Source organism: Lacerta agilis, chromosome 4 (genome assembly GCF_009819535.1).
Source record: "Lacerta agilis isolate rLacAgi1 chromosome 4, rLacAgi1.pri, whole genome shotgun sequence".
NCBI lineage: Eukaryota > Metazoa > Chordata > Lepidosauria > Squamata > Lacertidae > Lacerta > Lacerta agilis.
The window spans coordinates 55,386,246-55,413,640 of NC_046315.1; the positions used below are offsets into that span (position 1 = coordinate 55,386,246).

At 43.6% G+C, this 27,395-nt stretch overlaps 1 protein-coding gene across 2 annotated transcripts; it reads left to right on the plus strand.

Moving 5' to 3' along the window:
* Nucleotides 1-26,931, plus strand: NDP (norrin cystine knot growth factor NDP). 2 transcript variants are annotated; one of them, XM_033147130.1, is made up of 3 exons: nucleotides 1-546; nucleotides 20,244-20,602; nucleotides 26,041-26,931. In XM_033147130.1, exons 2-3 carry the CDS (start codon nucleotides 20,384-20,386, stop codon nucleotides 26,266-26,268), a joined length of 447 nt encoding a protein of 148 aa, XP_033003021.1. In that variant the 5' UTR covers nucleotides 1-546; nucleotides 20,244-20,383; the 3' UTR covers nucleotides 26,269-26,931. The 2 variants fall into 2 exon arrangements, with proteins under 2 accessions (XP_033003021.1, XP_033003023.1); XM_033147132.1 differs by having other exon boundaries at nucleotides 20,247-20,602.
* The last annotated feature ends 464 nt before the right edge of the window (nucleotides 26,932-27,395 follow it).

Here is a 27,395-nt window from a genome sequence, read left to right on the forward strand (position 1 = left end):
AATTAGCAGAGGTGCAAATGAGCTTGTCTCTGACCAAGTGGATCTGGCAAATTTAGGTGGGACAGAATTAAGTTTGGACCTGAATCTCCGTAGCCTTGTATGCCATCACAGGAAACATCCTGAAATTTCAGTGTATTTGCATCCAGTTTTCCAGTTCTCCAATGAGAGAAGTCTGTGCAGAAGAAGGAAGCTTGACTGGTGGTGTTTAGTGATTTCTCAGATAACAAGAGCTTCACATTTCTGTGGAATTCCCATTTGCTTGTGAGCTGCCGCTGCCGCTCGCCTGATTGATATATGACTGCAATGGCACTTTTCCATTTGACATTCTCTCTCTCTCTCTCTCTCTCTCTCTCTCTCTCTCTCTCTCTCTCTCTCTCTCTCTCTCCTGCTTAAACAACAGCCCTAACTTTTGTGTGTTGCAAATATAAAAGGCAAGCCATGTGACAGGGGGACAGAAGAACAAAAGCATTTGGAAGTAACAAGACCTCTTTTTCGCTCTGAGTTGCCGGAGTCCAAAGGAAGGTGAAAGCGACGCGTTTTGCAAAGGTAAGCAGGCAGGGAACGGGGAGATTGGATCAGAACGCCAAATATCGCCTTGTGCTTAATGAGAATGATTTGTCTTTTGACCGCCCCTGCTTTATTGTTCACGAACCCAGATTTCATTAGCGATTGCCTAAAGATTCGCTGCCTACTATATCTTTTTTATTTATTTATTGCCAGCGTGCCTTTAATTATGTGTCTCCTGAGGATGTCAGGATGTCAGTGGGGGGGGGGGGAGAGTCCTTATGGGGATAAAATAACTGCCGCATTAAACCCATCTTATCTCCGCGCAGGGGCTTCTCGGTTTGCGCTGACCCTCATTTGTAAGAGGCTGAACTGCAAGGGGGACAGGCAGCTGGGTTGTGCGAGCCCAAAAAGGGGGCTGAGGGGTATCTCCAGCGCTGCCTTTGTCCCATTACAATGGGACTCCATGAACGCAGGCGAAGCTCCTGGTTTAAAACGGAGATGTGTTTACTTTTATGACAACTAATGTATGCTGATCCTCTGCCAGTCATCTGCTGGAGGGCTTGGAATAATACGAAACAATAGGCAATATTTATTTCTAGGGTTGGGTGTCATCCTTTGCGAGGTTTTAGGTTTTGTTTAGGACCCCCCCCTTTCCCCTTTTGTATTTATCCAAACTTCTGGGAAGTTTTGCCACGGGGTGCACAGCACTGGTTATGGATTGGGATGGATTTAATATGTGCATTTGATTGGTTAGGAACGGCGAGGGAATCCACAGTGTTTGTCTTGGCTGCAGAACAGAGGAGATATATTGAGCAGTCGGCTTACGCCGTCAGCACAACCAATAATGCAGGGGGATGTCTGTTCGGCAGATCAAATCGAGGATGCTCAGGCAGGGCAAAGCTCTCAGAAATAATTTGCCAGCCTTCCCATACCTCCTGTTGAAAGAAGTTTCCGACGCTGCCCTGGAATCACTGGGTGATAGCTCACTAAACCATATTGCAAGTAGATTCATTGATACCAATGCGTCTACTCTGAGTAAGACTAATGTGACCCCTTTTTTTGGAGGGGAAGGTTTCAAATGTGCTGTTTTAGAGCAGCATAATTCTGAGAGATAATAATATAATGGGTTTTTTTAACCAAAGATGTAATGGCAACTTTGATGATGATGATGATGATGATTATACAAATGTATAGGTGGCTTCACATCATAAAGCCATAGAAGCAGTGCACACAGTAATAATAATAATAATAATAATAATAATAATAATAATAATAATAATAATAAGCTGTAAAAGCAATAAGAGCAATTCCGCAAACGCCAGAACAACAAAACTATCCATACAAGCTCTAAAAACACCAAAAATATTCCACCAGATGTAAAATTGATCTTCCATAAATGACTGGGCTACACCTCAAAGAAAGCCTTCCTAAACAATAAGGTCTTCAGTAGGTGCCTAAACATCATCATGCTAGGTGCTTGTCTGTTTTTTTAGCTAGTTGGTAATTCCAGAGAGCTGGAGCTGCAACACTAAGAGCCTGGTATCTTGCATAGGCAAAGTGTGCTTCTGGATATGTTACTCTCAGCAGTGTCCCATCTGAGGAGTGCTGTTGCCGGGCAGCAAGAAAACAAGGCAGTCCTTTAGATATCTTAGTCCTAAATTGTTTAGGATTTCAAAAGCTAAAAGCATGTTAAATGTAACAGCAACATCCACAATGAGGAAATTTAGTGGACAAATTCCTGAAGAAAACAGCATCACCAGACAGTGAGTTGAATGGATATTTAAAGCAGCACTCATGATTGTAGCATAAATTTCATGTGGGCATGAAAGTGTTTTCTAAAGGCTGCATTTGAGGGGAGTGCTGCCAGCTAGTCTAAGATTCAGAAAGGAAAAAAAGGGAACAAATCTCTCTGGCTCATCCCCCACTCCCTCTGCAGAAATAGGAAGAATAATAGTAGAATACGTTTACTGCAAGTGATACAAGAATATTTTAAAGATAACATTTCCCCTATATGAAGTGTGATGTTTGCAATGGAAATGTGTGAGCCACAGCAAGGCAAACAGACATAACAGAGAAAGTATATGCGAAAATAACTTAGAAAATATGTTTTAAATTTGTGGCTAAGGACCATCTTCATTAGCCCTGGCCCCATAATGGAAGCAACCAACCCAATTGCATAGAAATACTGTGCGTTGCAATAATAAAAGATTGCCGTGCAGTTGGATAATTTCATTTTTTTATTGGCTCTCTCCCCTTGTTTGTTGGCTTTGTCCCAGAAAGCTAGTGAGTACCACCCATTGATCCAGAAGGGTGATGTGATTAAGATGGGTGAACATAGCAGAAGCATTTGGATTTAAGTGAAAGCATGTTCTACAGTTAAAACTCATGCACCCTGAACCTCCCCTTTTGCACGGACGGTGAATGGCAGAAGCTTGCTGTCATCACTGCTATGATTATACACTGGAAGGAGGCAAATGGCATCAGATTTGTGGATTCCAAAACAGTGTAATGTCATTCAAGAGGCTGGAGAGCAGAAAGACAAAGTCCTAATGCAGTAGAGAGATCTCCTGCCTTAGGAAGTTGCCTTACATTGAACCATCTGGCTCAGTATTGTCTACGATGGCTGAGAGCTCCTCTCCAGGATTTCACACAGGGATCTTTCCCAGCCTTGCCTGGAGAAGTTAGGGATTGAACCTGGGACTGTTTGCATATAAAGCATGTGCTGTGCCACTGAGCTATAGCCCTTGCACTGAAGAATCTATTTCATTTATTGATTAAATTTGTATCCTGCCTTTGCTCCCAAATGACTCCAGGATGCTTATTATATTTTCACCTTAGCTCTGTTTGGGTAGCTGAGGAATAATTCTGTGATAATTTCCCTCAGTTATGCTTACTGTTTGAAATGGCCTCTTCCATCATTTAAAACATTGACAGTACCATAGATGCCTCATGGTGGCTATGAAATTAACGACTTATGCTACATAAGCTATGTGAAATTTTAAGAGGATTATTTTAGATGGGAAGGCTAGGGCAGAAACTCCTGTTACACTTCTCCTGTTAAGAGCCAGTCACAGTGAATCGCTTCTAAAGAAGCACACCTGTAAAACCATCACATGCAAGACTGAGTATATATTTGTGGTTCAACAGGCTTAAAAGCAGGCCGGTGTGGATTCTGTGTGATCCTTGTAGGCAGGCATAGGATTTAGTGCTATGGGTGTGCAGAACTGAGCCTTCAGAGGATCTCTGTTTTCTAAAACTGGATTTTGGTTCTTACTGCTTTTATTATTGCAAAGATAAACCTGCAAGCATGTATGCAACACAAAGTGAAATTTTAGAAACCAGAGTTGAGCTGAAAAGGTTTCCAATGTTTCAGGGTGGCACGTTCAGTTCTCCCAAAGGGTTTTGCATAGCATTAGCAGAACAAATTCTCTAAAATAAGCACACTTTTTTCTAGTTAACACAGTTTGTTTAGGTTGCAGAATTCATGTGCCATATAACCACCACATTGGAGTGCTAATGCAAAAGCTATCCAAGTTGACTGTCACTAATAGAATGTAATTTGCACATTGTCAGGGTGGGGAGACAGCTGCCTCTATGGCGTTAGAAACACAAGCACTGATGTGCTCAAGTCAGATCTGGCTTGCTGTTGGCTGTCTGGTCTGCTTCTACCATTATCAGCAAAGACACTGTTACATCAGTGAAAGGAAAGAACTGTCTCTTCTCAGATCTCCTCATGCAGCTGTTTGCTGGGTTGAGATTCCTCAGAACTTAGTGAGATTCAGGAAAGAGATTTCTTCTTTACTGTGCATGCATGATTATTTGTGCTCATGATGGTATCAGGACAATTATTCATGATCAAGACTCTTTGCAAAAAAATTGGGGTAGTCATGTTTTGTTTCCGATAGGCACATTCTTTGTAGCAGGAGTAGATCAAATGTTGTTATACCTTAAGTAGAACTGAGCTACCATTGCAGTGGATAACCTGTGGAGAGGGACAGTACACTCTTAACTTATGGAATCCAGCGCAGAAAGATGTGATGATGGTTGCTACCTTAGATGGCCTTTTCAAAGGTTTAGACAAGCTCACGGGGCATTTATTAGCCATGATGGCTAAATGGGCAGTATAGCTTTGAAGATCAATTGCTGGGCACAAATATGGGGAGGGCTGCTGCCTACCTTGCCTGCTTCAGAGCTTCCCAACAGCACCTGGGTGGCCGCTGTTGGAAACATGATGCTGGTTTAGGAAGTCTCTAAGTCTGATGCTGCAGGGATGCTGTTCTTCATCCTTCTAAGAGCAACACGTGTATTTATTTGCACCCCACCTTTTCTCCAAGGAGCTCAAGGTGGGCCCCACCAGTTTTATCCAGACAGCAATATATTGACATAGGGTAGGCTGATCGCCGAAGAATTGATGCTTTTGAATTATGGTGCTGGAGGAGACTCTTGAGAGTCCCATGGGCTGCAAGAAGATCAAACCTATCCATTCTCAAAGAAATCAGCCCTGAGTGCTCACTAGAAGGACAGATCCTGAAGTTGAGGCTCCAGTACTTTGGCCACCTCATGAGAAGAGAAGACTCCCTGGAAAAGACCCTGATGTTGGGAAAGATGGAGGGCACAAGGAGAAGGGGATGACAGAGGATGAGATGGTTGGACAGTGTTCTCGAAGCTACTAACATGAGTTTGGCCAAACTGCGAGAGGCAGTGAAGGATAGGCGTGCCTGGCGTGCTCTGGTCCATGGGGTCACGAAGAGTCAGACACGACTGAACGACTGAACAACAACAAGGCTCAGAGAAAATGGCTGGTCCCAGATCAACCAGTGAGTTTCATGGCCAGGCAGGGATTTGAACCCTGGTCTCCCATGTCCTAGGCCAACACTGCAGCCAATCCACCTCAGTAGGAATTCTGTGCCGCCTTTCAGTTTGAAAGCCTCGCAAGGCAGCTTAGGGACACAGTTAAAATATAAAGTATACATAAAATCAATTCAGTAAGGCTGCAGTCCCATGCTCACATTCTATTGAACTCAGTGGGACTTACTTCTGAGTAGACATGTATAGGATGCACGAAGATGAGAAATTAAAGCAGCCATCTAAGTTCCCCTCCAGATGTGTATTTGGGATTATTTGTGCTCTTAAAAGTATAAGGGTGGTCACATGTGCTCCTGAATTTAAGTTGGTTTGCATCCTCAAAGTCTTTGAGATGGGTACATGGTCCATAGCTTCCAGGAAATATCTTCAAACTTTTCATACCAGAAATGTTCCTTGGCTCATGTGCCCTGCTGCCATGGCAATGTGCCACACTGAAGCCGCTTCTTTGTGACATAAGCCTGTCCCACATGCTTCCAGCTGATGCCGTTTTTGTCGTACTGAGGGAACGTTAAGCAAGCAATCGCAACCTGAATATTAAAAACTGTAAAAGTGAAAGTACAGTGCTGTCTTGGTGAATAACTCCTGCTTAAATAAAGTGGGGGACCCTCATGTTGCGAGGGCCGGGGGAAGCTTTGCAGCTGGTGAGCCTGTTAATGTTCTTTTGGTCAGAGATGGGTATGTGCATGAAAGCAGAGGGAACCCAAATGGAGGATCCATGTGCACAGGCAGCGAGGGGAGGGCTGTGGGGGGAGGGAGAGAAAGAGAAGGGTGTAGGTATGGCTGTGTTGGAGGTGGTCTCTCTCGCCTTATCCTCTTCCTTTCCCTGCAGAGGCTGAGTCAGCCCAGCTGCAGGGCACAAGTAAGAAGGGAAGGAGAAGGGGGAGAAGGGACTGGATTTCTTGTTGCAAAGAAAGGAGAGAGAAGAACTGTGGCACTGCTGCTGCCACAGCTGCAAGAGCCAGAAGAAAGGTCAGGGTGGCATGGCAGCATGGCATCCCAGGGCAGCTTCCACTGTTGGGGGGGGGGAAGAGAGGGAGAGGAGAAATAGCAGGATTGGAGGAGTCAAAGGAAGCAGTGCAAAATCAAGAATGCAGAAGACTTGAAGAGCTTTTCTGTAGCGGAGGGGCGGGGAGCAGACTTATATAGTAATAGTTATAACAGTTTTATTATTTATACCTTGCCCATCTGGCTGGGTTTCCCCAGCCACTCGGGGCAGCTCCCAACAGAATATTAAAAACACGATAAAACATCAAACGTTAAAAACTTCCCTAAACAGGGTTGCCTTAAGATGTCTTCTAAAAGTCAGATAGTGGTTTATTTCCTTGACATCTGAAAGGAGGGTGTTCCGCAGGGAGGGCGCCACTACTGAGAAGGCCCTCCCAGTACAAATCTACAACATCCACGTGCAAAGTGGAAAATGCTTGCTGCTGCATCCACCTGCAGTACATACAGTACCCGTCTGAAGGTGCCCTAGAGCAGACTACAGTCTAGCACAGGAAGCGCAGTAAAATAATTTCAAAACCAAGACATCAGTGATGCAAACAAGAAAACATTAAGAACTGACAGGGCACATTTAACTCGAAAGCAGTGTGAAATCAAAGTGGTTACAAGGCCCATTTAAAAGCTGAAAAGGAGAGTGGGGGGGGGGTCAAATGTGCATCCTCGGTGAGGGAGTTTGACAAGTATGGAGCCACCACTAGAAAGGCCCTGACTCTGTGGGATCCATATTACTGAGCAGAATATGCGTAAGCCGATTGTACTTGTTCAAACACCTTCAGGCAGGGATTACTATGAAGCTGGTGGGGCATGGCTAATAGAGTCAAAGAGTCTGACCTTTATGTAAAAGCTGCTTTGAGAACCATTCAATTCACAGGCAGGCTGTAAAACTAATAAATAAATAATTGCCTCTTTAGACTTTTCTAGTTAAAATCTGCTTTTTGTCCTGAAGCACAAAAGGCTAGGTAATCTTTTTAAATGTTTCAAACTTTTCTTGTTTGGTCTCTTCTGTATTAATGCGAATCATTTGGCACTTGCTGTCTTTTAAAATCCTGCTATGTTTTTGATTTAAGGGGGGGGGGGAATTCTTGTGGCAGTGAGTTCCACATGATAATTTGCACAGAAAAAGTGATTCATCACATTGCTGCCTATTTTCAGTTGGCTGCCTCTCCATGCCACTGACTATTCCTTTGTTCTTGTAATCTGAGAAAGGGGACTGCAAAAGCTTTGATCTGGCATGCCTCTGTAATTCACTACTTTATGTGCCACTCTGGGTGGTTGCTGGGAGGAGCAAATACTGTACATGCTCACTTCCATAATGAAACATAGATGTAATTGTATGAGCTCGTTTGCCTGATTCCCTGCTGATTATGATGTGGGATCCACCCAGGACCCCACAATTCTGGAGGGCCCACAATTATGCTCCCACACGGGGAGAGAGAGAGAAAGAGAAGGGGGGAGGGAGGGCGATGCTGTCGCCTGGTCTGACTTATGATCAGCTGTTACTTCCTTTTTATATGTGTCAGTGTGGAACATATTAAAATTTCTCAGTGACGGTATGCATGGAATCCCTCTGATGCCGCACCTCTAACTTAGCAGAACAATAAAAGCAAGGTTGTATTAAGCCTTTGAGCAGCTGGTTGTCTATATATTCTCTCTTTTTTCACCTAATCTAATTCAGAATAGAATCCGGGTAGCACTGGCACTACCACTTCCAAGCTGCACCGGCTCTCGTTCCGTTTGCTGGAATTTTTTGGTGCAGCTCACCCAATCGCGGGACTTTATATAAATGGGAGACAATGTATTCTTTCTCACCATTTGTCCATCAAATGCTGACACCGGCTCATACCAATGGGACTTTGAGCCACCAGGAATCCCGCTGGTTCAATATTATTTTAGAGATTTAGAGATAGATGGATAGATGGATAGATGGATAGATGGATAGATAGATAGATGGTGATAGAGATAGATGATAGATAGATAGATAGATAGATAGATAGATAGATAGATAGATAGATAGATAATAACTGAATCATTGTTAGGGGAGTCTGCCAATAAGGATCTCATGCTTATTAATACAGCAGAGCTATAATCCATGTTGGCATGGCCTTGCAGGCAAGCTGAGGATTGAATTAATGTTCAGAGTCTGGTCTGGTGAAGGAAGGTCTGTCATACCATGATAGTGACCCACATATCACTGCCACAACACTCAGTCTGGGGCTGGGTGGGAGCGTCAGAGCATGCCACCCACCTTGCTAAAAGAAACAAGTTGATATCTGAGGACCTTTCATCCTTTTTCATCCAGTCCTTCCTTCAAGGAAATGACAAGTTTGACTGAATGAATCCAAAGGAAAGGATTTAATTCCTGACAAGGGTACACTGCAATGGAATTACCAGTATATGGGGGTTTTGTTGAACGGTGATGACGACACTGTTTTCTTTCATTATTATTATTTCCATCCTTTGTGGAAATTTCCCAGTGATTTCCTCAAGAGAAAAAGCAACGAGTGACTGAAAAACACTTGCATATCTACATATTCCATACTGTCTTCTATTAGGAGCAATTCAACCATCCCTAAGGAGCAGGAGTGGGTGGCCTGGAGGGTCTTCACTGCTATACATCTGGCCTTTGGTTGGTCATGTTGGCGCTGCTTAAAGGAAGGTGGAGAAATGAAGTGGTGGCAAGGTTAGTGCAGTGCAAATGCACTGGAAGATCCAATCTGGTGGGAGCACGAGTGGATTTCTGCCATGCGGACTTTGCTGCTGCCTTCTCCCTTCCACTCTACCAGCAGTGCTGCAACCAACCAGAGATCAGGGGAGCATCGCTGCCCCACCATGCTTTCTGCTACTGCTAAATGGTGTTCAGGTTTTTGAGTTCTCCAGGCTTTTTCTTCAGGCTTAAGCAAAACAGGGAAAGTGGGAGAGAGCTAGACATTATGCAGAAACCTAGAGGTCTGCAGAAAGTGACAGTCTTAAGACGGAGTGCAGGACACATTAGGCAGGCTTAATTTGATTAGTCTCTGCTAGAGAGCCCTGAAATCTGGAAACAGATTTTGGGTTGCACCAAAGTCTGCTGGGATAAAGAAACAATAATGAATGTTCCCCATATGGATCCCTTGTAAGGCAGAGAACAGAAGAGAAGTTTGGCAGTTTTTATTTTAAGCAACGTTGGAGGTTGATTTTGGGTGGCACACTAAGAGTCAAACGGGGAGACCCTCCATATGGGTGTTCCAATGTGGATGCTTCTACAACATGCTGTTGACACAACAATAGTGCATTAGTGGTGAATTTATTCTACTTCGTTAGCTGTCCAGCGATATTTCCCTATTGTTGTTGTTGTTCAGTCGTTCAGTTGTGTCCAACTCTTCGTGACCCCATGGACCAGAGCACGCCAGGCACGCCTATCCTTCACTGCCTCCCGCAGTTTGGCCAAACTCATGCCTGTCACTTCGAGAACACTGTCCAACCATCTCATCCTCTGTCGTCCCCTTCTCCTAGTGCCCTCCATCTTTCCCAACATCAGGGTCTTTTCCAGGGAGTCTTCTCTTCTCATGAGGTGGCCAAAGTACTGGAGCCTCAACTTCAGGATCTGTCCTTCTAGTGAGCACTCAGGGCCGATTTCCTTGAGAATGGATAGGTTTGATCTTCTTGCAGTCCATGGGACTCTCAAGAGTCTCCTCTAGCACCATAATTCAAAAGCATCAATTCTTCGGCGATCAGCCTTCTTGATGGCCCAGCTCTCACTTCTGTACATTACTACTGGGGAAACCATAGCTTTAACTATACGGACCTTTGTCGGCAAGGTGATGTCTTTGCTTTTTAAGATGCTGTCTAGGTTTGTCATTGCTTTTCTATTTCCCCATTAGTACCACATTAATGTTGTCTGGATGGGCTATAGTGCAACAAAAGCTGAACAACAACAAAAACTCTGAGCATTTGTGGTATGAAAAGTTAACGGTAGTTTAGCAGGAAGTTACAGGATATACACAGACTGGAAATGAAACAGTATGACTGCCCCCCCCCCCAAATGTAGCCACAAATAGTTTTGAAAGGAGGATTGAGTATGATTCCTCTGATAGCATTATTAGCACAAATAATCATAAACTATTTGTAGGAACCAAAATGCAGATGGCATATCCTATCTTCAAGTGGTAGAATATAATCTTCCTTCAGTTTTATCCATTGATTTAGTATTCTTCAAATAACAAAAAATTTAGGTGGCCATTTTGGTCTCTTAGGGAGAAAAGAATCCAAAAGCCACAGTGAGATTTTATCAGAACCCAAACTCTAGAATTCTACCTTCCAGCTTGTAGAAGAGTTCTGGGGAAATTGAAAGCTTGTTGTTTAACTTGTGACATGTTTGTTTGTCTCTGCATTTGTTTCTAGATCTTTTTGAATCAACCAACATGGCTACCTACAACTTTTTTCTGTCTTCTGTGCCCCTTCACTAATCCCGTGCCGAGCAACAGTACCCATTGTACACCACCATTTTAAGACTGCTTGTGAAGCTGTTGCCAGGCCAACAGCAGATTCTGAGGGAGCAGAGGTCGGGGGGGGGGGCGAGGCAGGGAAGAGAAGAAATATTAAGTGTGCCTTTTTCTATGGAGATGGGAAGATGACAATCCCTTCCACTTTGGCTTGCAAGCCAGAGCAGAACTCTTGCCCCAAATATCAGTCCAACTAACACCAGAATTATGACTAATTTTAAAAAAGATAGTTAATGGATATTTTTGGATAAAATTTCATCAGTGCCATCCCAAGTTCTCAAGTAACCAGTAAGGCAGTGATGACTGATGGTGCTAAGGTACAGAATAATAATTGACACTTTAGGCATACTGTGTGGATACCTGAAATTTTATTGGTTAGTAACCTCATGGAAATTCTAGGCTGGGCGTTTTCATGCTGGTTCCCTGTACAGTTGCGGAACTGATGGGGACATCGTGGAACCAGCATAGACTATGCAGTCTCTAAAGTCTCCATCCCACTATTGGCAACATGGTCTCGGGGTGTGAAAAGATGCTTTCTTTTCTAGTAGCATTGCAGTGTCCAACTGAGAGCAGAGGCATGAGCCATATGGATGTTCTCCAAGGCGAGTAGAATCTCTGGGGGAGGCTCCCAACCAACAAGGTATCCCCCTCTCCCCGTTTCTTTGCTGATAAGCACAAAGGACTCACTTAATTCCTCGCCAGTGGAGAAGTAAACAACAGGCGTTTCAGATGTAAGCCTTTCTTTTACACCAAAAAAATCTATAAAACTACAAAAGATTGCACAGAGCAAATGGGTTTTAGAAAATGTTTTGAATTTAAGACCATTTTCAGCTGCTCACTCAGAGGAAAAGAGGCTAAAGTGATAGCAGATTACATAGTAGAACTGGCTTCCAGAAAATGACAGTGAAATCTTACTCTCCGACATCATCCTCAAAATGACGGGGTTATGCTGGAGAACAGACTACACAGGTGGATTCTGTCTTTGTATTGGAAGTACTCGACACTTAAGAGGGGGCGTCACTGAGGACATAAGGGCCAGAAGTTAACAAACCCACCCTTAACTTTTGGACAATCTGACTATGGTGCCTCCTTGCTCTCGTCCAGAATGCTGTTTATATAACACTGGATTAGCGTGTGTGAATGGCAGGCCAAAGCTTCAGCAGAAGTAGATCATGTTAGTTCTGCTACAGCCAGCATTACTCTTGTCATTTATGTCAGGCAGGATCTAGCCCCGAATGTTTAAATTTGGTATCCATACAAAATCATGCTGGGTGGGGTGCAATTATTTCAGTTTGTTTGGAATTGTCTTTTATGTGGCTTCAGTTCTCTATTTTCACCTCTTTCCCTCTGAGTGGATCACAGCTGCTTTATGACTTCATCCGGCATTTTTAAGTTGGACAACAATGCAGTTGCGAGGGTTTCAAATGCACTCGCATCACTGCCTGCCTGCCCAGTCATCAGCCGTGCACAAATGCTTAAATAAGGAAGCATGAAGAAGGGGGAGGGAAACAATCCCACTGCAGGAATATTTATTTACCGACAAAGGGCAAGACCTACTGGGCACTCCTTCTCTCCGTGCCACATGGAAACAAAGGGGAGATGAGCCAAAGCACACTTTTTTCTCCTGCTAAGTCCCTTTCACACTACTGTGCCAGAGCATGCTGGTTCTGTTTAAAGAAGCATTAGGATGGAGCAATGTTGAATGTTGCATTAAATGATGGCTTGATAGATTGCATGGAAAAATGCAAGAGGAAATTGTTGCCGTGATTTAAATTTTGGAGCTCGAGAGGGCATAGCACTTAGCATATATCCAATATCAATATAATGGCACGAACATTAGCAGAAGAGAAAATACTCAGTGCCAACCCCTGATGTTCTTTGTATAGCAGTTTTTCAAGCACCCCCTCCCTTCCATCTGACGTTCTCTTTCAGGCATACATATGGAATGGTGCCTAGCGCAGCCAAATCTTGCATGTGTTTCATATGAAAACTTTTCTCTAGTTTTTGGATATTTGGTAACAATGACTTAACCTCTTTTATGTGCTGATTAAGTTTCATTTTGCATGGAGGACTGCAATAAAAGTTATGGCTTCACAAAGAGGTGGTTAGAAAAATGGTTCCACGTGGTGGCAGCCTGCATCGGAATTGCCCAAAAGAGGACATAGGTCAGGGCTTGGTCAGAAAGCACATTATGCTTTGCGTATCGGAGGCTCCAGATCAGATTCCTATAAGGCAGAAAGTGGGGGACCTTTTCCAGTCCGGGGCCAAATTTCCTCCTGGTCAATCTTCTGTGGGCCACATGTCAATAGCAAGTGGGCAAGAGGCAGAAGTGTGTGGAGATGGGAGTCTTACCTTTGCACAGCAGGCAATATTCCACCCATGCAAAAGTTAAAGGTTCCTGACTTTTGCCACATACTTATTTTTCCTGTATCCAGGCCAACAAGAGACATTGTCACAATTCAATGACATACTGTCTCCCTGCCAGGCAAAGACAGTAAGCACCACTAAGCACAAGCAACATGTGTCTGGAAGCTGGGAAAGCAAGGCTGCCCCATCTATTCTTCCACATGGATGTCATGTTCCGAGACCCCCTTGTTTACACCCATGTACACACATACATTCTAAATCCACAGTTACCAGGAAGGAACATGGCCCTCAGACATGTTCCTGTGTCTGCCTAATTTCCCCTGTAGCTAGTAGCACTAGGCCTCAGCTGCTGTTTTTATTTACTCATTCTGCTGGTGGTTTTATTATTGCATTATATTGCACTGCCAGTTGTGCTGGGAGGGGGTTGTTTTGAAAGGCAAGGTATAAATCAAACCAGGAAATAGCATTGATATAGCACTATAGTGTGTTCAAACCACTTCAGGTACATTACCTTGTTGAACTCCTTACAATCACCCCGTTGTTGTAGATCTCCTCCCTCGCCACTGATATTGTGTGTGTGTGTGTGTGTGTGTGTGTGTGTGTGTGAGAGAGAGAGAGAGAGAGAGAGAGAGAGAGAGAGAGTAGAGGCTAAGGGAGAGTATTTTGCTTAGGCCTACCTAGTGGTTTCATGGCAAAAGGAAGCAGAGTGCTTAGAGTGGCTCATGAAGAGTCTGCAAGAGCTCCATTTGCTTGTGGTTCTCCAGCAGGCACCATTCCATGCATGCAGGTCACACCAGGATTAACGGGAAGGGACTTGCTCTGAGCAGAGAGTGTGCCTCGTGCAGGGCTGCCATTTGCTTGCACAGCTAGCAGCTCCTTGAATTTTATGCCTATTATTAGATCTAAACCTGGCATCAGGTTGGCAGGCTCCACAGCAAGAGCAACAAATCAATCAAGCAAACAAGCAGAACTCTTCCAAATAAAACTCCTGCTCCGGAGATGGGAGGGCTGCGTTGGAAGCAAAATAGGAAGTTGCCTTGCCCCCAGGGCATCTTGCCCACTACGGGCCTTAACATGTTTAACTATTAAGTGTGTTTTATTCATTCATCCTATATTCAGAAGTGAGTACAGTCATACCTCGGGTTGCATTCGCTGTAGGTCACATTCGTCACATGATATGAATGTGCCAAACCTGGAAGTACCGGAACGGGTTACTTTTGGGTTCGGCGCTTCGCACATGCGCAGAAGCACAAAAATCGCACTTTGTGCATGCGCAGAAGTGCCGCATCATGCCACGCACATGTGCAGACACGGCGCTCATGTTGCAAACGGGCCACCGGAACGGATCACTGTAGTCAGTTTTGCCCCCCAGCCCACCCTATGGAGCCAAGCCCAAGCAGATGCTTGACAGTGTTTCTGTTGAATAAAGTGGGCATGTGTCCTTCATGGCAGAGGACAATTCTCTATTTGAAGGGCTGCCAGTCCTTTGTTTGAAGGGCCATCCATCCTAAGCCCACTTTAAAGTTAAACAGGAAGGTAGAGAAGAGACCTCAAAGTTGCCTGTTAGATAGTTAGGAAACTGAGAAGGTACAAAAGTCACCTGGTCACCAACTTCCTCACTATGGTGGGATGTATTGTGTTTCTATTTAAAGTAATGAGATCATTTCTAAATGATCACCTACTCATCAAAATCAGCACATGCACCTGTGCCCCCATTTTTAAAGTGCTGTGCGAGTGGCCCTCCTCCTGTAGGACATTGAGCTTTCTATCTTCCTCTGGTGCTACAATATGGCAGCCTGCATATGCAGAGAACTATTGAGCGGTTTCCATAGGATTGTGGTATAGCCCTCACCTGCAACTGTTGTGCACAGGGTACACCCTAAAAAGTCTGGTAGTTCATGCTAAGCATAACCCCTCCAGTACCTTACCTAGAACTGGGATGCGGGTGGCGCTGTGGTCTAAACCACTGAGCCTAGGGCTTGCTGATCAGAAGGCTGGCAGTTCGAATCCCCGTGACGGGGTGAGCTCCCGTTGCTCGGTCCTTGCTCCTGCCCACCTAGCAGTTCAAAAGCACGTCAAAGTGCAAGTAGATAAATAGGTACCGCTCGGGAAGGTAAACGGTGTTTCCATGCGCTGCTCTGCTCGCCAGAAGTGGTTTAGTCATGCTGGCCACATGACCCAGAAGCTGTATGCCGGCTCCCTCGGCCTATAGAATGAGATGAGCACCACAACCCCAGAGTCGTCTGTGACTGGACCTAATGGTCAGGGGTCCCTTTACCTTTTTACCTTACCTAGAAGAACCCACCAGCTTGTTCTTCCCCACATACCCAACTGACCTGGGAAACAGATGTAGAGCTTTGGCCTGGGTGAGCAAACATATGCCTGGCATAAAAACCGCCCAGCTGTGTGGGCAATACACCCAGCAGCACAGCAGCATGTCTAGTGAAGTGGCATCTTAGCAGAGGGGGTGGGGAAGGTTATGGCAGGCCTCCATGGGAGCCGCTCCTCACTCTGTTCTTGCAGGGCCCGCAATTGTAACTTCCACTTTCCCACCACATTTCTTGTAAATGTATATAATCATCTTTATTGCAGTTTCTGTAATTTTGGCCTCTTTTTCATAGCAGCTTATTTGGAGCTAGTACTTCAAGGACCACCACAGAGTTGAAAGGAAGCTCTGTAGGATACTCTGCTCAGCCCTGCAGCCTCCTCCATCAGCCCATGCAGTTGCTGGCTTTTCTAAGTGCCACCATACAAGTCACCCCTGCCCAGTTAAGTTCATCACCAAGAAAGGCTTGTTCTCCAGTAGTGTTGGGTAGGGACGGGAGATGGGACTGATTTGATTCCGTTCACCTCTAAAGGTGAAGCTTTCTAACCTGACACTTCCAGAACGAAAAGAACTGAGCTGTCCTTCAAAATTTGCATTTATCTGAATTTTGCAGTGCCACTCTTCCTCCAAGTACAGTGGTACCTCGGTTTACAAACAGCTCGGGTTACAAACTTTGCCCCAGGATGAGAACGGAAATCACACACCAGTGGCGCGGCAGCAGTGGGAGGCCCCATTAGTGAAAGCACACCTTAGGTTAAGAACAGTTTCGGGTTAAGAACGGACCTCCGGAACGAATTAAGTTCGTAACCCGAGGTACCACTGTAATGTAATGCCTAGAGGAGGATAAAATGTACATATACATGCATATATTGGTGAGAATAGCATGCAAAAATAAATTATGTTAGTGGAGATTGTTTTATAAGAAAGTGTTTGTTAGACAAAGGTGCATGTGTTAGGGGCAATTCTTGCAAAGACGTTGATGAATTTTCACAAGGCCCTTTTTTGCAAACTGATTTGGAAATGTGAAGAAACAGGAGAGAGAGAGAGAGAGAGAGAGAGAGAGAGAGAGAGAGAAACTGAAATAAAAATTGACAGATTTTTCCCTGGTGGTAGAGAGGAGCCTCTGGGTGGGTGTGCCGCCACATGGCTCAGCAGTCCATTGGATAGAGCAGATGAACATTAGCACAAGCAGGTCTTAGAAAAGACATGGAGAAACCTGTTCTCAAGCTAAACTATTGCCATATAGTTTGCCCCTGCAGGCAGGCTTTTCCATTCACAAATAGTGTTTGTGTAAGTGAACCAGACTGAGAATATGGTGGGGAGGGATAGAGGATTTGACCCTTTGCTCCTGCAGCAGCCCTAATCAAAGTGGCAGGGAGGCCACTTAGGAGGCTGGATTACCTGGGGTTATGTCATTTAGCTTGATTGCCAACAAGAGGCATGGCACTGTTCAAATTGCCTACCCGGAGCAAGGAAAGATGGGGAAACAGCTATCCTATGTCCTTCAGTAGGAATTCAGTGACCAGCCCAGTCCTACCACTGGACAGGGTGAGGAAGCCCCCACATGCAGCTGTTTTGGGGTTATGAAAGAGCAGCAACGGGCTTTTAAATTCATGATTTCTGTGTTCTGAATTTATGATTCTTTCATTTTTGGTTGCTGTAGTCCACATTTATGATTATTTAAATTTATGGTTATTGTATTTTAAATTTATGATCCTTTAATTTAGGGTTATTTAATTTAATTTATGGGTTTTGTACTTAATGGTTATTATTTCATTTCATTTCTGTTTATTGTCTTTTGGCAGCTAAGGAAGGGGAGAGGGAGAGGTACTTGCGAGGTTTTCTGCGCCAGATGCCAAAATAACTTGGCCTTTATGCACCTAGACATGTGAGAAGCAGCAAAATGTCTTTGGCCAGACCTGCTCACTGATTAAAATTATTTCTTCTTCTCATATTGGTTGGTTGGACTTGACTGACATATCTTATATGCTTCTTGAAAATGAATTTGGTAGGTTTATTGGTGGGGCTGAAGCTGCAAGACCTGCAGCTGTTGCTATTTTATCAGGTGGCTCATCTATATACCTTATTTCACCTCCTTTGTCAGCGTGTCTCTGTGTACCAGTTGCTGGGAATTGCAGGTGGGCAGAGTGCTGTGGCACTTACGTCCTGCTTGTATGCTACCCACAGACATCGGGTTAGCTGGACTAGATGAGCTATTGGCCTGATCTAGCAGCGGTCTTCTTATGTTCTCATGTACATGTTATAAAACATATACAAAAACATCTCTTGGTGAATAAAGAGAAAGTACAACAGGGCATCTATTCTTTCAGTGTCAAGAGCTTCACATTTTCAAGCACCAGTTATCTTGCACAGGAATACCAGGAGGTTTTAAACTAAGAATATATGTTTCCAGCCCTCATCATTTGATGAAATGCCACCACTGATAATTCATGTCAGGGGTGGGAAACCTGGTGGTCAAATTTTTATTTATATTTTTTAATTTCTATACCGCTTTATATTTTTAACTAGCTGTACCCGGCCACGCGTTGCTGTGACTCAGAGTGGTTAAGTGGATGCAGGCCCGCTTCCTTGCCGGATTCAGAGTTGGGGGGTTCCTGAGGGAGGGACCTTTCCCCTCCCCTCCCCTTCTTTCAGACATTTCCCTCAAATATCTCCCCCCTGTACTGGAAGGAGACCCCGTTTTCGCCTGCCTCCCCACAGCTTCTCCCTTTGAACTCCCGCCTGTCCCCTCTCCGTCTCCCCCCTGTACTGGAAGGAGACCCCATTTTTGCCTGCTTCCCCACAGCTTCTCCCAATGAACTCCAGCCTGTTTCCTCTCCCAGTGGAGATGCTCCTTCCCCACCTTCCCCTCCAAGGTCCCCCCTCAGACCACCCCTCTCCCAATCCCCCTTCTTCCTCCCTCAGAAACGGCTCCTTTCATTTTTCCGTCTTCCCTCTGACGACCTTGTATTGCGTGAGTTGGCGGAGCCGCCCTCGGCTCCCGCTCCCCCCCTGCCAAAGTGTGATCTTCTCTACTGTGCGTTGCTCTATAGTGTGTGTTGCTTTTGCGTCCAACAGATGGCGCTGTTTTTGCCAAAAGCCATGTTTCTACCTGTCACAGGTATGACATCTATATAACATTTTTACATAAAAACACGCCAGGATTGGAACACAACATTGTGTCAAAATTTCAAAGCAATCAGTGCAAAACTTTGGGAGATTTTCGATTAGGGACAAACGAACATTTACATTTTTATTTATATAGATAAAAACCTCAAAGCGGTTTACAGCAGATTAAATCAATAAATAAAACAATAGCCAGGCGATGTTCCTCCGACCTCATGAGGAGCCTCTTCAGTAGGGCTGGGTGAGTCTGGGCCTCGCCCCCTACGTCAGGTAGCAGGGAGCAGCCTCCATGCCTCACAGCCCTTTGTATCTTTCCATCTGATCCTCACACGATATCCCCCATTGAACCTGCTTGGTACACTCCTTGAGAGCTTCTGCCTAGCTGGAATGTGTTTTTCAACTGTGATAATGCCGCTTACATGCCTGGGTAGAGGATGGAGAGATGGATAGATGTGTGTCTGTATGTAGAAACCTCTGGCATCCGTATTGCTGGAATGTAGCCTACTGTGCAAAAATCAGAGTCACGTCCGTTGCCAGTAAATTTGGCCCTCAGGCTGATAAAGGTCCCCAACCTTTGGTGCGTTATGTGATTTGATCCTAGTGTGACTTAAAGCAAATGCATGTGGCTTTGGGGATTATTTGCTGGAGCTTCTTGGGATTTATTTATTTTGGCTTAATGCAAGTAAATAAACATTTCCATACAGGTGAACAAATTTAATATAGTCAAGTAGTGGCTCCCATCTCTTTCTTCGAGATGGAAAAACCTGACTCTTACAATGTGCCCTCCGTATGGTCACAGAACCTCCTAATAGTAAAATCTCATTCAGATTCGTTTTAGATCAGGATTTGTGAAACATGGGTGCCCTCCTACATATGAAGGCAAGCACTTTCCCCCCTAGCTCCAGACACTCACCCTCAAACACATGCCGTGTTTGTGCTCACGCACCCTTTGTGGATGTGTAGGCAAGATCTCTTTGCTAGCAGCAGGACTGCACAATTATTTTCACATATGTTCCACACATCTCAGCCCGTTTCAGTGGACACAGCTGCGTGTCGGACTGCAGAGCACAAAAAAGCAAGTCTGTCATTGGGGCAATCCCTGATTAGAATGGCTGGACAGATCACTGGAGAGAGGGAGGAGCCCAGTGAATTAATTTTCGTTTCTGCTTTGAGCCAACATTTCCATCTTTAATGTAACTCTCTTTAATCCTCTGGAACACACCTTTCAATTTTTCATGCGAATCCTCAGGCCTTTTAATGTTCAGAAATCCTCAGGTGCCTTGCTAAATTGACATTGAACGGAACCCAATGGAGACTTCGTTGCATAAAAACATTTTCTGCAATATTAAATGTCCTTATTATTAAAACATGGATAGAAGAGGCTTTCAGCCTTGCAAGGCTTTGACCTCTTCTTCCACCACACCTATAATGGGATGATGTTCGCTCAGTAAGTTTTTCTTGGCCGACACAAGTCTTTTGAGCTTTATTATTATTTATGCCTAGTTCATTCTAGAGGCCATTTTGTTGTTTTTCCAGGATCTTAATTTATTTATTATTTTCTATCCCAGCAGCCATTCAGGGGATGTTCTGATGGATTATACCCTCCACAAATGCCTAACTCAAAACCAGCAATGACAAGCCAGAGACTTAGCACAGAGCTCTCGTTTTCCTCAAAAGGGACTGGCCCTCAGCCTTTAGAGTGCTTCTGATGCTCTACCTCCCTCTACTGTATTTCCCGAGAAGTTCTCCAATGATGGGAAATCATGTACTAGCCGCTTCCATTTCCATGCTGTCCCTTCTGGCAATCATGGGAGACACAGACAGTAAAACAGACAGTACTTTCATGATCGATTCAGACCCAGACCGTTGCATGAGGCACCATTATGTGGATTCCATCAGCCACCCTTTGTACAAGTGCAGTTCAAAGGTAAGTGCTATCTTAAACTTCTCGACCTTTCTTACATGCAAGCACCATAAAAAAACCCAACAACATAAGGGAGGACAATGTGTTGTGTACACGTGTAGTATTTGAAGCACACAGAAGCCGATTTTCCACAGTGCGGTTTTTCACATGCTGATCATGTGTGATGACATCATCTAAAGTGGCAGCTACTATTCATGTTGTCTGTGCAATGGTGTTATCTACCTCCCTCCCCTCAAACAGTGTGTATATAACTCTCTCTCTCTCTCTCTCTCTCTCTCTCTCTCTCTCTCTCTCTCTCTCTCTGTGTGTGTGTGTGTAGTTTGAAAGAGAGGGGTTGGAAACTGGTGTGTTGAAATATTATTTTTATTATTCATTATGCATTAAGTTTCTATGCTGCCCTTCATCCAAAGGTCTCAGGATGGCTCACAAGATACAAATACAGGATAAAAGCACAAAATAAATAGTTCAGCTTCAGGGCCAGATCTACCATTAGGCAGAGTGAGACAGCCAACTCAAGCAGCTGGTTTTGGAAGTCATGAAATAGCAGCAAATTTATTATTGTTATATTATTTACTGCCAAGGAGGTAGAAAGGCATTTGTAGGATGTTCTGCCTCAGGTGCTAAAGTAACTTGGTTGACTTTGTGTTCTGTGAATTTTGACTTGTCGGTGCTGCTCCACGTCAGGTGGCAAAATGTCTTGAGCTGCCCTGGTAAACCTGTCTTTATATTTCTAACTTGAAAAATAAATAAATAAATCCCAGTACTGCATGTGCAGTGTTTCTCAAACTTGGGTCTCCAGCTATTGTTGGAGTGCAACTCTCACCATCCCTAGCTAGGAGCTTAGTGGGCATAGGGCTGTAGCAGAAATGAACTTCTCCAGCCATGACTGGTTGCATTTGAATTCAGGGAAATATGACGTCTAATCCTTTGCAAAATAAATGAATTAATAAAGCTGATACCTCTGAATATCATAGACTCAGATGGACACCCAGAAAACTGATGGTATAATTCACCCTTTCCCAACCTATGGCCCTTCAGGTGCTCCTGTCATACCCAGCCAGCATGGCCAATGGTCAAGAATGATGGGAGGTGGGTCAAACATCATCTTGAGTGCCATTGCTTTCTCATCCCTAGTGTAACTGATCACTCACACAAAGGACCCTTCTTCTGAAGGGGAAGCAGAGGAAATGATGTCAGTACAAATACGTGTTTGTGAAGTTCCAAGTAGATTCTTAAGAAGTCCAACTTTTATTTTTATTTTTTTAAACGAAAAGGGCTGATTCCAGGACAGATAATAGAGATTTTCGCTTCTGGAGTGAAATATTGAAAAGATGCCTCCCACAAGGGGCTGAGCTGTCTTTTTTTTACTTCCCACCCTTTCCACTGCAGACCTATGTGCCATATCTCAAAGTCTCCTCAGTTTCAAAAGCAATTTACCATGAGGCCTGAATGGGGCTGCTGTTCAGTAAGTTTGAAAGTAGTCACGCCGTTCTTTGGAGGCAGGAAAATCATCACTCTTTCTGGAAACTTGTCTGAAGTAACTGCCCCATGACGATGCCAGTTCTGTCTGATTCATGTGGTATAATTTTTTTATACACCTGCTTGAAGAAATTTATGAATTGGCCAATTGCAAATCTAGTCAGCTCAACTTCCCTTGAGTGTGGTGGCAATTTTTCCAATCACTCCAGTCACAGAAATTGTTGCTGACATATTTTTGATCTGTCAGTTCATATATATTAAGTTTCTCCACATGAGCACATTCCTAGAGAAGGCATGGACTGCTTGCAGGGACACAAAATAGATTATGTGAATTGGCACTCAGCCTTTATGGCTGCAGAGTTGCATTAGAAAATGTGACAGCAAGAAATGCTTGGAAAGGTACATTTATAAATTGAAAAATATACCATTTAAAAATACGAACATGTTCACCAGCTGCAATCAGAAATATACCAGAGTGCATGCAAGCAAATAATAAATATGTACAGCTAAATTAGCAGTTCAAAAGCACGTCAAAGTGCAAGTAGATAAATAGGTACCGCTCAGGCGGGAAGGTAAACGGCGTTTCCGTGCGCTGCTCTGGTTCACCAGAAGCAACTTAGTCATGCTGGCCACATGACCTGGAAGCTGTACGCCGGCTCCCTTGGCCAATAAAGCGAGATGAGCGCCGCAACCGCAGCGTCGTTCGTGACTGGACCTAATGGCCAGGGGTCCCTTTACCCTTTTAAAATAGGGAAATTAGCCACACTCATCCGGATTATATTTTCTTGTGTGCTGATTGAGTTGCTGCATTCACTGAAAAGACACAATGTAGGCTGGGGAGATTGTTTTGTATTGTGTGGAAATTTTCCTGACCGAGCTCAGTGTTCAGGACTGTAGTCGTCATTCAGGTTAATTTAAAGTACTTCATCTAGTCATTCCCTTCTCAGCCAGACAACTTCATTTGTTACAGACTTCCTGATATGTTTCATATTGTGAATGAATTAAGGGGAAAGTATGACTGACCATGTAGACAGCCTTTCGTTCAAGGTGATGGTGCTACCACCATATTTTAAAGCAGAACTTCCATAATGAGTGGAAAGACCAGAGATTTCCTCATCACCATCTGTAGCCCTCCTGCCAAGTCCATATGATTTTTAGTGTCTGTGAATTATTAGCAAGAAGAAGAAGAAGAAGACCTCAAGAAGAATTTTCAAAAATCAAAATATGAAAATGTCCCTAGAAAATTGTGTTTCAGTAGGGCACAAGAATACAATTTCCCTCTTACAATATTCATATTATTCTTATTATTACAGGAAAAGTGTAATATTGTACCCTTGAGGAAAGTTTTTTACCAAAATGTATCGGGCATTTTCTAAAGAGATTTTTACTATTCAATGCATTTCAATTTTCCAATACAATTTGAGTCCTTGGACCCCTTTTGGTCTCCTTCTGTTTGGTGATGCCCCCTTTACCCGTTTTTATGAATTGCTAATATTAGTATATAGTTCATATATTCAAGACAATATCCCCCCAAATAAAAATCAGTGTATTTTTTGTGGTTACCTTGTAGATCTCATCACAATGAGACAAAAAGGCGCTATTGAGAAATAATCTCATGTGGATTGAAAGTAGGGCAGTGGGGTGCAATGGCCCTTCTGTAAATGGGGATGGGCCATAGCTCAGTAGTAGAACATCAGCTTTGCATACAGAAGGTACCAAGTTAAATCACTGATATCTTCAAGTCAGGGTTGGAGAAGACCCTGGTCTGAAACCCTGCAGAGTCACTGCCAGTCATTGTAGACACCACTGAACTAGGTGATCCAGTGTCTGATTAGGTATAACACAGCTTCTTATATTCTTAATTACATTGAGTTGGTAGCAAAATTGAGGTAAAAAAACACGACTTGCCTTTCTTAAAGGATATGAAATTCATTTGTGTACACACACGTTCTCCTTCCATGACAGCTTCGGATCCAGTTTTCTTTTGATCCAAATGCAGTAGATGTGGTTTACAGTACACATGGTTTCAAGTGATTTTTTGGCCAACCTTTCCTTTTTCATTTAGAAACATGAGAAAATGCCAAAAAAGGTGTTTTTGCTTGAAATATTGTGCTTGGGAAAACTTGCTGTGGCTTAATAGCAGCTGTTGAGTTTTCTGTTGTGTTCTGCTCCATGGAAGTGGGGAAGAGAGGCAGCGCCATCGATTGTAGCTCCAACACCTGCTGCTGTTGCTGACCATTTGCCCTTCTTTTCTCTGCAAAAACCAGCTCAAAAATCCATACGGAGATTTGTCCCCATTATTGCCTGTTAAAAATGAACTTGCCTTCTCTGTTCAGCCTTTAAAAAAAAAAGCCAACGACTGATACCAGCCTTATATTATACTATATATAGGATAACGTAGACTAAACATATAAAAATACAAAAGATTAACAACGCATAATCTTTAAGCATAAACAATGCTTAAAAGAAAACTGCAAAGCATAATATAAATCCTTCATATTATATTATGTCAACTGCAAACTGAAAACAACAATTCTACTGGAGAAGGCCTGAGTGGAAAGAGCAGTAGAAAGAGCAGCACTTAAAGCATGAGTAGGCAAACTAAGGCCTGGGGGCTGGATCCGGCCAAATCGCCTTCTAAATCCGCCCGCGGACTGTCTGGGAATCAGTGTGTTCTTACATGAGTAGAATGTGTCCTTTTATTTAAAAAGCATTTCTGGGTTCTTTGTGGGGCATAGGAATTTGTTCATTTACCCCCCCCCCAATATAGTATGGCCCCCCACAAGGTCTGAAGGACAGTGGACCGGCCCCCTGCTGAAAAAGTTTGCTGACCGCTGATCTAAAGCAATGCCTGTGCAACTGCAATGAAGGCCCTCTTGGTGGTACCCACATACTGAATATGCGACACCTCCAACAAGGGCTCACCAGCTGAGCCAGGGGCCAGACAGGAATATAGGGTGAATGGTCTCTAAAAGCATTACATACAGTAAGGGATTTCCAGAAGGATAGCAGTGTTAGACTATTGCAGAGAAATCAGCAAAGAGTTTAAGACTGAGAAGTTTATTATGGCATAATCTTTGCTTGACAAAAGTCTACTTGCATTGTGTGTCACTGTGTGCCACAAGACTCCTTTATATTATTATTAAATCTGGAAGATATCATCTGTGTCTGGGGAAATATGGTCCATAAAAACAAGAGAGAGGAATGAATGCCCATCAGTATTTAATTCTATAACAGTAGCAAGCCTAGAGTTGAGAGAAAATTCTCCATGCTATTCATGGGCAGTGGATAGGGTGAGGCATTTCATTACCCATGAATAGAGTGGAGAATTTTGGGAGAGAATCCCAGAGGGAAGAAGAAATTCTGTAACAGCATCTTGGGGCAAAGCTCACCATTAGCAATGGCAATAGCAATAGCAATAGTATGGCTTCTTTATTTTTTTTTGCTAAGAATGTTTTAATTAGACTTTGGTCATATCTATAATATTATTGCACACATACACACCCCTGCCTCAGAAGCACTACAGTACATTCCTTTTTCTACTTAAGTGCGTTAGAGGAATAGACAGGAAACAACTGGACTAGGAAAAGAACTCATGTGAAACAAGGGTCCAAATTGGCCATTTCCAGGAGGCCACAGGTGCTAGATCACATGACTGGGTTTGCAACGCTTCATATCTTACCCCTCCTGATCCATAATCAAAGCATTCTATATTTATTTTTTAAAAAACCCAAATATGCTGAAACAATGTATACAAAATGTATGGGATGTGATAGAAAACTTAGGCCCAGAGTATTAAATAATTAAATTATTAGCACAATGCAATGAGGCCTAAATGGTCTGTGAAGTGGGCTGCTTAACAGGAACCAGGTAGTTATGAACGATACAATTTCTGCCGCCATCACAATTCTGCACTACTCTGGGGCTACGTTCCTTGATTCCTTTGTTTCCTTCCTTTGCAGATGGTGCTGCTAGCTCGTTGTGAGGGACGTTGCACTCAGACATCACGCTCCGAACCAATGGTGTCCTTCAGTACGGTCCTGAAACAGCCCTTCCGCTCCACGTGCCATTGCTGCCAGCCACAGACTTCCAAGCTGAAAGCCATGAGGTTGCGCTGCTCAGGTGGCATGAGGCTCACAGCCACCTACCGTTACATCCTCTCGTGCCACTGTGAGGAGTGCAACTCCTAGGAGCAAACCTTCTGCAGCAGATAGAGCGGGAGAGACACATGGTCTGCAGCAGAATTCTCAGAAGCAACAGCAGCCAAGGGTCACCTTTTTGCCAACTTGCTATTACATGTCTCACACAACCAAGGCCAGTTAAGCATGGATTTAATTTTCAGAGCTGCAGAAAGCAAATCACGACGTTGCTTGGGAATGTGCCAAATCATGAACAGACATCAGAATGTATATCTATGCTGAAGGGGAAAAAAAACCCCTTTTGTGGTGGTGGAGGACTGGTTTTTAGAAACCTATTTTTTCTTGGGAAAATACTTTGGGTAGTTTTTCTGGTTCAGTATTTCTTTAAATCCTGAATAAGGGCCCGTGAGAAACTATGACTCTTCGTTTTGAGCACCCTGCCAGTAAAAGTAAAAAGAACAAAAGACATTCTAGAATATGTACATTGGATGCTATTATGTGGGAAATGTTTTATTTTAGAAGAAGAGAAAGACTCCGTCCCTGTATGCAGAAGCCTATTGTATCTTTTAAATATGCCCATTAGTTTATATTGGCCTTGGAAATGGACTGTATTGATGGTAAAAGTTATATTTTATCTGGTCTGGCAGCCAAGTGCTGGACAATTTATTGTGGTTTAGGTGCAGTTACAAAATAAATAACAGAAAATTTATTGAACAACAAGTGCAGCTCCTCCAGTGTTGGGAAGCGGTGTTTACGGTCAGGGACTGAAGCTTTGAAAATAGATGTTTTCAATTGGGCCTCTTTGCTACTATTTTAACTTCTATGAAGGGTCCAGAGCTTCAAAAATAGTAATAGCTAGTCTTGTTTTCCTTCACAATAGGCACAAGTTTAAATGAAGGATTCTCTTATTGGTGAAGACATGGTTTTTCATTACTTGGTAAGTGCATCATCACTTTGTAGTGGGGACTGTATACACTCTTCTGCCCCCCCCCCCTCAAAAACCCTAACCATTGTGGCATTTGTAATCAACAGCTTCCCTTCATTAAATACAAAGCAATGCCACCAGTCTTACTTTAAGTCATGCATTTTCTCATTTCCCAATGGATATAAATTTATGTTTCCAAGTAGCGCAGGATAGGATTATACACAGAAATACACCAGAGTCTGAATTAGTCTAA

What these genes read in the sequence shown, in the direction of transcription:
- NDP (XM_033147130.1), top strand. Translation starts at nt 20,384, where the DNA reads ATGCTCTACCTCCCTCTACTGTATTTCCCGAGAAGTTCTCCAATGATG. An exon ending in TGTACAAGTGCAGTTCAAAG is followed by an intron (nt 20,603 to 26,040) that starts GTAAGTGCTATC and finishes CTTCCTTTGCAG; the next exon opens with ATGGTGCTGCTAGCTCGTTG.